The 12,314-nt window shown below is 45.4% G+C and overlaps 1 protein-coding gene across 3 annotated transcripts in view; it reads right to left on the bottom strand.

Annotated features, from left to right (window-relative positions):
• The window catches only part of LOC140389583 (mediator of RNA polymerase II transcription subunit 12-like protein), a 731,598-nt gene that overhangs the window by 162,407 nt on the left and 556,877 nt on the right, over window positions 1–12,314 (bottom strand). For all 3 annotated transcript variants that reach the window (XM_072473837.1, XM_072473838.1, XM_072473836.1), the window contains exons 18-20: window positions 12,178–12,296; window positions 4,578–4,721; window positions 1,903–2,066 (exon numbers count right to left, since the gene is read on the bottom strand). In XM_072473837.1, the coding sequence (XP_072329938.1) occupies window positions 1,903–2,066; window positions 4,578–4,721; window positions 12,178–12,296 (427 nt within the window). The remainder of the gene's footprint in view (window positions 1–1,902; window positions 2,067–4,577; window positions 4,722–12,177; window positions 12,297–12,314) is intronic.

Raw genomic sequence — 12,314 nt, forward strand, 5'->3', positions numbered from 1 at the left:
AGTGGCAGTTTTTCCCAGTATAAGTGAATTTCCCAGTATAACTGGGGGCCGGTTTAGCTCACTTGGCTAGACAGCTGTTTCGTGATGCAGAGCGAAGCCAGCAGTGCGGGATCAATTCCTGCACCGGCTGAGGTTATTCATGAAGCCTTCTCAACCTCGCCCCTCGCCTGAGGTGTGGTGACCCTCAGGATAAATCACCAGCAGTCAGCGCTTCCCTTCAAAGGGGAAAGCATCCTGTGGTCATCTGGGACTATGACAACTTTACATATTAAAACTTGCTGACTGTTGTCCAGGAAACCCCCATCTATATAGAACGTGGTCATCAATAAGAATAGACTCAAAGGCAAAGAGTGAGTGACTTTGAACTGCATCGCAATGTTATACAAGGTGTCAGAAATGGTACCATGCCCTGATCTGATGTGTTCATGCACACAATTCTACCTCCCACCATAAGTATCCGTGATTGTCTTTTGTAATCCGGACTACCATTTCCTTACAGTTCCCAAGGCTGGGCTCTCAAATAGGCCATTTCTACACTCAGCGTTGATTGTTTGGTGTGCTATACCAACAAGTAACATGACACCTTTGATGTACTGAAACATCCAAATGTTCATCACTTTCAGGAGAAAATTGGGAAGAGACAGAAAACTGGGTAGCAACTGGGAGAAGGGTTAGAGGATGTGGCCAAAGGGGGTGGTCAAAGGGGTTGCATTCTGAGGAAATTTTGATGGAAGGATGGGGGGGCTAATGGTTTAGGGGAGAGAGGCTTAAGGAAGAGAATCCCAGAACACAGGGGCACGAGGTAACTCAAGAGGTGGCCACCGAGAATGAGGGAAGACACATAAAATCTGATAGTCAGAAGGGTGTGGTGTATGTGAGCTGCAAAGTAGGACCAGAGGAGGGCAGAGTGGGGCAGTGAAGAATTTGTAAATCGGGGTAAGGTCCTTGAAATTGATGTGTTGGCAGACGGTGAAACTGATGATAACCAATGAGGACAAATGAGCAGAGCTAGGTAAGCAAGACGTGAAAATAGTTCTGGACAAGTCAAGGCTTTTATTATTGTCTGGAGGGCAGTGCAGAGTACATGGCGTGAGAAGAATAGGTAATGCAGGTTCTAACAATGAAGCAGAGACCGTTTGAGTGAGGAACCGGACTGTCGAGAACCAAAAAGGTCATGCCATTATTTTAACTGTAAATAAGCTCGAATGTAATGCAACTAACAATGCACTGCTATCCAAACAATACAGAAACAATTGAGGAGTCCAGAGTGATAGCATGGGTGTCAGGAGCATATCAATTAAGAACAGAATGGAAGAGTGTTTAGGGTACACCAGCCAAGCTACTGGTGACAGCTTTCACACAAAACCATGGGCAATGAGTGTCATGGAGGAGAACATTGGAGTAAGCTGGATTGGTGGGCTCTGTCAAAGGTCACAAAGAGTTAACGCACCATCGACGGAATCACATAGGATGTCATGTCGACCTGGCTGATCATCTTGATGTGGCCTGTGGTAGAAGCAAACGACTCAAACAGGATGTGGAAAGAGAGTTGCCAGGGAATCAGCAGGCAATGGCACATTGGAGGATGCAAAGCAGCAGGTTAGGAGTGCAGCAATCAGCAAGGACACAAAGGTCCAACAACTGTCTAAATTATGCACAGTTACATTTAACGGCATCAGAGGTTATATAAAGCACAGGGTAGATGTAATCCCAATGGAAGGCTTTGGAAATGTCCCAGTGTATGATGTAATGTGTCTGGGTGTTAATTCACGCTCAGTAATGGTTTGATCAGTAATGCACAAACCCAGTTATGATGAACTAAACCTCACCATGGCCGTGCATGTAACTTTACCGTGAGTCAGCAAAAGCTTGGATTATCAAAGTTCAAGCACCACTCCTCACCCTTCAAAGACTTGTGCCGTCTGGTCAGGGTTGAGCACGAGGCAGGAATGGTAGCGTCGTAGAACGGCCACAATGCACAGGCACAGTCCCGTGGTGTAGCTCCCAGCCAGGCTCGAGGATTTCAACAACAACTCTGCTTCCACCACACTCAGTTCGTTGAGCAACTGAGGAGGTTGGATAAAACACACAAGATCAGGTCATTAGCACAGACAAAAGGTTTGTCAATTCATTGGTTGGGCCTCGAGCTGGAGTACCGCGTCCAATTCTGGACATCACACTCCAGAAAGGGAAGCAACGCGCTGTAGAGGGTGTGGAGGCAATTTACTAGAATGGGACCAGGGATGAGGGGCCCCGGTTACGTGGAGAGATGACAGAAGTTGGGATTGTTCTCCTTCAATCAGAGTGGGGAAAGGGAGGGATTCAGCGGAGAGGTTCAAATTCGGTAGGCGGGGTTGTGATAGTGTAAATAAGGAGCAACTGGTTCCACCAGCAGAAGGATCAGTAATCAGAGGACATTGATTTAAGAAGATTAGCAAAAGCATCAGCCAGGGGGGAGATGAGGAGAATTTTTTTATGCAATGGGTCCTAATAATCTGGAATGCCCACAACCTTAAAGGGTGGCTAAAGCAGTTCCAGCAGTGACTGACTTGTACATGTACATGAAAAGGAGAAAAATGCCCAGGGAGAGGGACTAATTGGGTAGCTCTTTCCTGAACCAGCACAGACACGATGGGCAGAATGACCTCTTTCTGTGCACATGAGTCTATAAAGTGGATGTGAGAGAGTAGAAAGTCATTATTTCTGGTGATTTTTCAGTGTTGACTGATATTCCAGCGATAGTTATCTGTGCCACTTCTTCACACATGCCAAAGGGAGACAGGTTTGATGGACAGTTCCACACATTTAAACCCGATTTAAACGTCCGCAGCTGTGGTGATGGGACAATTGGCCTAGTTCGGGCAGAGAAAGGGGTAAAACAGAATCATTCAGGACTTGCACTATTTTTCGCTGCTCGGCAACCTGCTGGAAAGTCCGTCGGTCGAAAAGCCTGACAGGGTCAGGATTTTGTTTGGTTGCTCTGTCCTGCGCTGTTGACACTGAACATCGAAGGCTCCCATATTTGCAAAGACCACTTGATGCTGCAGGTCTGCTGGGATGTGTGGGGCTGGTACCCAGAATCAGGAGAGAACAGGGGAATGAGGAAAATGGAGGGGACATAACGGAGAAAGATATGATCTTGCTCCAAAGCTATACGGTGACCAAAAATGAAAGGAAAGATTTAAATCAAAATGAGAACCTTATTGCCTCCAGCACCTAGTCAGGGTTTTCCCTCATCGACCCGCTTTACAAAGTGAAATAGCTGAGCCTTCAAAGATGTACGGAAACTACAAATATATAAATAGAACCTGTTTAGGATATGAGCTTAACATAATATAAACCTTGAATTGATATGTATCCATTGGGCGAGTCAGCAGTTCAGGAGAATTCAACACTCTGTCATCTGAACAACACGCTTTCTGGTTTATGGGAAAGTAACATGGTGGTTACCCATTTACAATGGGGTGCAGCTCATTTTTTAGTTGGATTGATAAGAATAAATCAATAAAGAAAAAAAGCATCAAGTGGTCCTTCATGACCTCTGCACACCCCAAAATGCTTTACAGCCAAGCAAGTAAATTAGAAACGTTGTCACTGTTGTAATGTGGGGGGATAAAAGGCCACCCAATTTGTACACAGCTCCCACAAACAGCGGAGTGACAATGAGTGGGCAGCACGGTAGCATTGTGGATAGCACAATTGCTTTGCAGCTCCAGGGTCCCATGTTCGATTGCGGCTTGGGTCACTGTCTGTGCGGAGTCTGCACATCCTCCCCATGTGTGCGTGGGTTTCCTCCGGGTGCTCCGGTTTCCTCCCACAGTCCAAAGATGTGCAGGTTAGGTGGATTGGCCATGATAAATTGTCCTTAGTGTTGGGTGGGGTTACTGGGTTATGGGGATAGGGTGGAGGTGTTGACGTTGGGTGGAGTGCTCTTTCCAGGAGCCGGTGTGGACTCGATGGGCCGGGTGGCCTCCTTCTGCACTGTAAATTCTATGAATGACCAGAAAACTTGCTTTCAATGACACTAATTGAGGGATAAGCATTGGCCAGGCCGTCTCTGCTCTTCTCTGCTGCAGTACTGTGCTGTCTTTTCCATCTACCTGTGAGGGTAGATGGGGCCTCAGTTTAATGCCACACCCAAAGGATGATGCATTAGGGCTGTGGTGCGAAGCAAAGTATTGCACTGGGTTTCATGGAGTGAATGGCAGCCACAACAGGGCGAACCTCCATTTTAGCGCCAGTGTGTTAAGCTCTTCAGCATAAATCACGAGAGATGTGCATGCCAAATTAGCACCACTGCTAACTAAAAAACATCTCTCACAGCTATATTTGGGGAGAGCATTTCTGAACCCCAGACCCGAAATAAAAGCGAGGAAAAGGGGAATCTACTGAGCCTGTAATTATGTGAAGGCTAACAAGTGGCTGAGGGCATGTCTGATCACAGCTGTTCACCGTCTGGAGAGCTGGGTGACATATCCTCAACCATCATGTTAAAGTTCAATCATCTAATAACTTTGCCCCAAGCCCTTGGTTTAATTTGGAGCGCTCCAGAACACAGCACATCATGACAGTCTTACCTGGATTGCAAAGTCAATAAGACCATTGATATTAAGGGCGCACTCCATCATGTCAAAGATGAGCTGGATGTGGTGTGCCAAAGGCAGATGGTATGAAGTTCCTGAGGCAAAGCTGGTGATTTGTTCCAGGACATTACTGGAAATCTGGAAGGAGATTTAAAATGAATGCTTTCTTGTTCCTCCTACCAAGTGTAAAGTTGCATTTCCAGTACTTAAGGATTAATGGTACAGCTCAAAATCCTTCCAGACTGTTTACACAGCAGAGACCTCTGGCTCCAACAGTAGGATGCACAAGAACTTTCTTACTGTAATCCAGTCATTGGAACACTGCATGAAAGGTTTCTGCAAAACTGTTTTGAGTATAGACAGCAGTGATGGCCAACTGAAGGCTCTTCAAAGAGGTCAAACAGCCAAGCTTTCACGGGAGCCAGCTGCTTTAATTCATTTTAATTGCCACATATCAAATAAGTTAAATCAGTATTAAATACATTTTTTTACATCTCCCATAATCTCATCTACATTGCGTGGCTTCTGCTGCCAGAGCAGCGAGGCGTTTTGCTGTTCAAGCAGGTGCTCATATCCATATGCATGCAGATCCCAAGGCCCTGCCGTGAAATGATAGCTCAACCACAAGATCCAGAGTTATTTAAAGAAGCACCCATCTATTATTTTCACAAGAGTACTCTGAGGTAGGTAGTTAATGTGCCCATGATATCAGAAATAAAGAGGCTGGGCAGCACGGTGGCACAGTGATCAGCATTGCTGCCCCACGGCGCCGAGGTCCCAGGTTCGAAAACGGCTCTGGGTCACTGTCCGTGTGGAGTTTGCACATTCTCCCCGTGTTTGCGTGGGGTTTCGCCCCCACAACCCAAAGATGTGCAGGGTAGGTGGATTGGCCACGCTAAATTGCCCCTTAATTAGAAAAAATGAATTGGGTACTCTAAATTTATGAAAAGAAAAAAAAAGAAATAAAGAGACGAATACACTGGGGAGCCCAGTGCCAACCCTCAAGATATAGTTTCATGTAAAGAGGCAGGTCCACACGAGTACGTTTCCCTCCATCAGCAACTACGGCCACCATTATTGACAAATTTTCTGCAGAAACATGGGGTTGGATTCTTCTGTCCCGCCCGCCGCAAGAACGCCACGGGCGAGACGCGGACAATGGAGAAGTCCATTGACCTCGGGCAAGATTCTCCAATCGTCATGCGGACGCGGCCGGAGAATCCCGCCCTTAGAAGATTTGGATTTTGTTTTGGATTTGGATACATGTGTGTGCAACTATGCCCAGTGGAAGAGTGTTCCTGGTGCGTCAATAGAACTGTAACAAGGGCTTATACTAAACCTTCTTTTGAAATAAAATATCATTTGGATTCCAAAATTGAAAAATATGTTCACAAACACAGATTGAAATGTTTTTAGCCGTCTATATTTAATCTGGCCTTTTAAAGATTTTTCTGTGGGAATGCTGTATATTAGTATAATGTAAACAGCATTTCAAAAATTAAGTACAGGCACTGCTATATGCAGTGGATGCTAATTCCTTCAGACTCACTTGTATCCAGGAATTTAAAAGAGATTTTAAAAAATAGTCAGGACGGGACAAGGAACATTAAAAGGACTAGTCTTAAGATTTTTGTACCTGCACAGAAGGAGCATTCAAAATAAAATGGATGAATTAGTTGCGCAGATAGATGTAAAGGGATATGATACAGTGGGGATTACGGAAACATGGCTCCAAGGTGACCAAGGATGGGAACTAAACATTGAGGGCTATTCCGTTTTTAGGAAGGATAGATGGAAAGGAAAGGTGGTGGAGTTGCATTGTTGATTAAAGAAGATATTGATACAATATTGAGGAAAGATATTAGCACAGATGATGTGGGATCAGTATGGGTTGAGTTAAGAAACAATAATGGGCAAAAATCATTCATAAGGGTGGGTATACAGACCACCAAACTGCAGTGGCAATGACGAGCTTAGCATTAGATCCAAATTCAGAGATGCATGTGATAAAGGGACATCTGTGATTATGGGGGACTTAAATCTGCATAAAGATTGGCTGAGTCAAATTAGTCACAGTACAACAGAGGAGGGATTTCTGGAGTGTATAGAGGATGGTTTACTGGAACAATACATTGAGGAACCAACAAGGGAACAGGCCATCTTGGAGTGGATGTTGTGTGATGACAAATAATTAGTTGGCAGTCTTGTTGTGAGAGACCCCTGGGGGATGTGTGACCATAATATGATAGAATTCTTTATCAAGGTGGATAGTGAGGTAGTTGATTCTGAGACCAAGGTCCTGAATCTCAACGAAGGTAACGATGAAGGTATGAGGCATGAACCGGCGATGACGGACTGGGAAACATTATTGAAAGGAAGGCAATGGTAGGCATTCAAGGAGCGAATAGCTGAACACCAAAAGTTGTTTATTCTTGTTTGGCGCAAGAGTAGAAAGGGAACTGTGGCCAAACCATGGCTTACAAGGGAAATTAGTAGTCTAGGTAGTAGTATAGGTAGTATTCGAAGATGAGGCATACAAAGTAGCAAGAAAAAGCAATAGACCTGAGGATTGGGAACGATTTAAACTTCATTAAAGGCGGACCAAGGGATCGAATAAAGGGGAAATACAATATGAAAGTAAGCTAGCAGGTAACATAAAAACTGACTGTAAAGGTTTCTATAAGTATATAAAGGGAAAAAGATTGATAAAACCTAATGTAGGCCTCTTACAGTCAGAAACGGGGAATTCATAATGGGGTACACAGAAATGGCTGAGGAACTAAATTCGTACTTTCATAGAATTTACAGTGCAGAAGGAGGCCATTCGGCCCATCGAGTCTGCACTGGCTCTTGGAAAGAGCACCCTACCCAAGTTCAGCACCTCCACCCTATCCCCATAACCCAGTAACCCCACCCAACACTAAGGGCAATTTTGGACACTAAGGGCAATTTATCATGACCAATCCACCTAACCCGCACATCTTTGGACTGTGGGAGGAAACCGGAGCACCTGGAGGAAACCCACGCACACACGGGGAGGATGTGCAGACGCCACACAGACAGTGACCCAAGCCGGAATCGAACCTGGGACCCTGGAGCTGTGAAGCAATTGTGCTATCCACAAGGCTACCGTGCTGCCCCTTCTTTGCTTCTGTCTTCACAAAGGAAGACATAAATAACGTGCTGGAAGTTCTGAGAAACATAAGTTTTAGTGAGAAACTGAAGGAAATTAGTATTAGTAGAGAAATAGTTTTGGGGAAATTAATGGGATTGAAGGCGGATAAATTTCCAGGGTCTAATAATCTTCATCCCAGAGTACTTAAGGAAGTGGTCCTAGAAATAGTCGATCCATTGATGGTCATTTTCCAAAATTCTTTTGACTCTGGAATGGATCCTACAGATTGGAGGGTTGCTACTATAACCCCGCTATTCAAAGAGGGAGGCAGAGAGAAAACAGGGAACTATAGACGTCGGTAGCAAGGAAGATGCTAGAATCCATTATCAAGGATTGCTTAGCACAGCATTTGGAAAGCAGTGGTATAATCAGACAAAGTCAGCATGGATTTACAAAAGGGAAATCATGCTTGACAAATCAACGAGAATTTTCTGAAGATGTAACTAGTAGAGTTGACCAGGAAGAACCGATTGATGTGGTTTATTTAGACTTTCAGAAGGCTTTCAGCAAGGGCTCGCGTAGCAGGTTACTATGTGAAGTTAAAGCGCATGGGGGTGTGGGTAGTGCCTTGAGATGGATCGAAAGCTGGTTAGCAGACAGGAAGCAAAGAGTTGGAATAAATGGGTCTTTTTCCGATTGGCAGGCAGTGACTAGTGGGGCACGCAGTGCTGGGACCCCAACTGTTCACATTATATATTAATGATTTGGATGAGGAAATTAAATGTATTATCTCCAGATTTGCAGATGGGTGGGAGGGTGAGCTGTGAGGAGGATGCAAAGATGCTTCAGTGGGGTTTGGACAGGCTGAGTGAGTGGGCAGATGCATGGCAGATGCAGTATAATGTCGATAAATGAGGTTATCTGCTTTGATAGAAAAAATAGGCAGGCAGATTGTTATTTGAATGGGAGCAAATTGAGAGAGCTGATGTCCTTGTGCATCAGTCGCTGGAAGTAAGTGCCCAGGTACAGCAGGCAGTAAGAAAGGCAAATGGTATGTTGGCCTACATAGCGAGAGGATTTTAGTATAGGAAAACAGATGTTTTACTGCAATTGTATAGGGCACTGGTGAGGCTACACATGGAGTATTGTGTGCAGTTTTGGTGTCCTTATCTGAAGAAGGATGTTCTTGTTGTGGAGGGAGTGCAACAAAGGTTTACCAGACGGATTCCTGGGATGGCTGAACTGTCATATGAGGAGAAACTAAGAGTGAGGGGGGCGGTCTCACAGAAACTTAGAAAATTCTAACAGGATTAGATAGGATAGATTCAAAAAGAATGTTCCCGATGGTGGGGGAGTCCAGAACTAGGGGTCATAGGTTAAGGATAAGAGATAAACCTTTCAGGACCGAGGTGAGGAGAAATGTCTTCACCCAGAGAGTGGTGCATCTGTAGAATTCATCCCACAAAATGTAGTTGAGGCCAAAACGTTGTGTAGTTTCAAGAAGGAATTAGATATAGCTCTTGGGGCTAAAGGGATCAAGGGATATGGGGGGAGGGGGGGGCAGGATTAGGGTGTTGAACTTGATCAGCCATGATCATAATGAATGGCAGAGCAGTCTTAAAGGGCCGAATGGCCTACTCCTTCTATTTTCTATGTATGTTTCAATAGGACCTAGGATCCTTATCCTTATCTAGTTATAAAGTGGCAGGGACTGTTCGGTTTGCAGGATTGAAGGTTGGTTTGCAGGATTTGTTTCTTGGGCTTGGTTTGCAGGATTGAAGGAGCTGGGAGCGAAGTACGAGCTGGAACAGGGGGAAATATTTAGATGCATGCAGGTCGAGGCTTTGCCAGAAAGGAGATACAGAGCTTCCCAGTAGAGCCGGCTTCCACATTGCTGGGGGAGGTGCTGACGACAGGGGGACTGGAGAAGGGGGTAGTATTGGTGGTTTGCGGGGCTATTTTGGAAGAGGAGAAGGCACCGCTGGAAGGGATCAAGGCAAAGTGGGAGGAAGAGTTGCGAGAGGATATGGAGGAGGGGTTCAGGTGTGAGGTGCTCCGGAGGGTGAACACCTTCACCTCCTGTGCGAGGTTGGGGCTGAAGGTGGTTTATAGAGCACACCTTACAAGGGCGACAATGAGCCAGCTCTTTAAGGGGGTAGAAGATGTGTGTGAACGTTGTGGGCGGGGGGCCCACAAACCACGTTCATATGTTTTGGTCCTGTCCAAAGCTGGAGGATTACTGGAAGGAGGTTTTTAGGGTAATCTCTAAAGTGCTGCACGTGAAACTGGACCCGGGCCCTCGGGAAACCATATTCGGAGTGTCGGACCAACTGGGGATGGAAACGGGTGCAGAGGCAGATGTTGTAGCCTTCGCCTCTTTGATCGGCTGAAGACGGGATCCTGTTAGGGTGGAGATCAACTTCTCCACCCTGTGTCCTGGCCTGGCGGGGGGGCCTGCTGGAATTCTTGAACTTTGAGAAGGTCAAATTTGGACTGAGGGGAAGGATGGAGGGCTTTGACAATTCCTGGGCGTTATTCATTATGCACTTTCGAGAAGTGGATTACATTGAATATTTGGGGGGGGGGGGATTGGGAGATTAGGGGAGAGGGGGACTGTATGTGTTAATGGTGACTATGGGTGATTCCTGATTCCTTTTTGTCATTTGTTTATGTGAACATGCGGGCTAATGTTTGGGGTTTGGTGGGAGGATGGGATCATTGTTATTGATATGGGGATTGTCATTGCATTCGTTACTGATTATTGTTTATTGATGGGTGTAAATTTGGGAGAAAATGTGGAAAAGGAAGAGAATAAAAAAATATTTTTTTTTAAAGTGGCAGGGACTGTACTGCGAGAGTCAAAGCCATTCAAATGGAAACCTACATTGATCAACTGCTTGAACTGGGTGATCCCACGTTTAGAAAATGGGGGCTAACTTCAGTTGTTCTTCAAGCCTCGACAACTGATAAAGGGCTGGGAGGCACCATTTCGAGGCATTCAGGTAAATAGTTATCAGCACTTAACCATATTTTAGAAAGATGCAAAATCTCTCCGAAATAGCCAGCCTGCTAAATGTGTTCATAAGCGGCATCACTGTAATCAACTTCAGTGAAAATAGCCAAACGGCTAAAGTGCCATTTGCCCAAACAAAAGGTCATAGAATCTTATTGCACAGGGTGCCATGCAGTCCATTGTGCACAAAAGAGCTACTCAATTAGTCCCACTCCCCTGCCCCATCTCCAGAAACCTGCAATGTTATGCTGCGATATGTACCCAAAGATGTGCAGATTAGGTGAATTGGCCCTTAGTGTCCAAAGATGCTTGGGTTAGGTTACGGGTTATGGGGATGGGGCAGGGGGTGTGCCTAGGTAAAGTGTTCTTTCAGAGGGTCGGTGGGTTGAATTACCTCCTTCTGCCGTGTAAGGATTCTATAATTCTACCCAAGCAGCAGGGACTGTATTCCATACACACCTTCGACAAGATTGTGTGGATAGAAGAGATAAGGCTTTCACGAAAGTTATAATGAGCCAGGAATCCCAGCTTCCTTATCCATCAGCAACTCTGGGCTTGGTAAAAGGCGGTTGAAAATTTTGTCGACTTGCAGTTTTGGTTTGTAACATTCAATTTGGATCCAGATTTTCCATTCCAGTGGCCCAGGACTGAAAGCATGATGGGCGGTTTGCATCCGAATTATTGATGAGTGCTCCAAGAATAATCTAGGCCTACTTCACTAATTGTGCCCAATGGGCCTCACGTGGGAGGAAATTCCAGAAATCAGAAATATTTTAAGGCTGACCAATACTCGCTAAGAGGTTTTTGATGGAGATGTCAAAAGTCATGAACTGGCTGGAGAAGGTTGATAGGGAGAAACTGTTCCCGCTTGTTAAAGGGTCGAGAACGAAAGGGCACAGGTTGAAAGTGATTTGCAAAAGAATTAAAAGCAATGCGAGAAAAAGCTTTTTCACACAGCGAGTGGTCTGGAATGCACTGGCTGGAAGTGTGGTGGAGGAAGGTTCATTCGAGGCATTCAAGAGGACATTAGGTGATTACTTGAATAGCAACAATGTGCAGGGTTATGGGGAAAAGGCAGGGCAATAACACTAATTCATAGTGCTCATTTGGAGAGCTGTCGCAAACACGATGGGCCGAATGGCCCCTTCAACGTTGTAATGATTCTGCGAAGAGAACAAAATTATGAGGCTGATTTAGCTCAGTGGGCTTGACAGCTGGTTTGTGGTGCAGAACAAGGCTAGAAGCGCGGGTTCAATTCCCGTACCAGCTTACCTGAACAGGCACCGAATGTGGTGACTTGGGGCTTTTCACAGTAACTTAATACTTGCAACAATAAACGGTTATTATTAAATAATGGGGCCTGTGTAAACAGAGCCAATGAAACCTTTCTGGCGCTCTTGGCAAACCTGCTGCTGTTAATGGTACAGTATTAATGCATCAGTGAGAATGGAACAGCGTCTCCGCACCTGGGACGTCACCTGATGTTGGTCGAAATAGGACAATTGTTGAAGTTTGCCGAAAATCGTCTCCAGGGTTAGGGGGGTTTCCTGTTTGGTCCTCTTCGATTTTTGTCCCTCATCACCAGCTGCACAAACAGGGGACA

Source organism: Scyliorhinus torazame, chromosome 14 (assembly GCF_047496885.1).
Source record: "Scyliorhinus torazame isolate Kashiwa2021f chromosome 14, sScyTor2.1, whole genome shotgun sequence".
In the NCBI taxonomy this organism is placed as follows: Eukaryota; Metazoa; Chordata; class Chondrichthyes; order Carcharhiniformes; family Scyliorhinidae; genus Scyliorhinus; species Scyliorhinus torazame.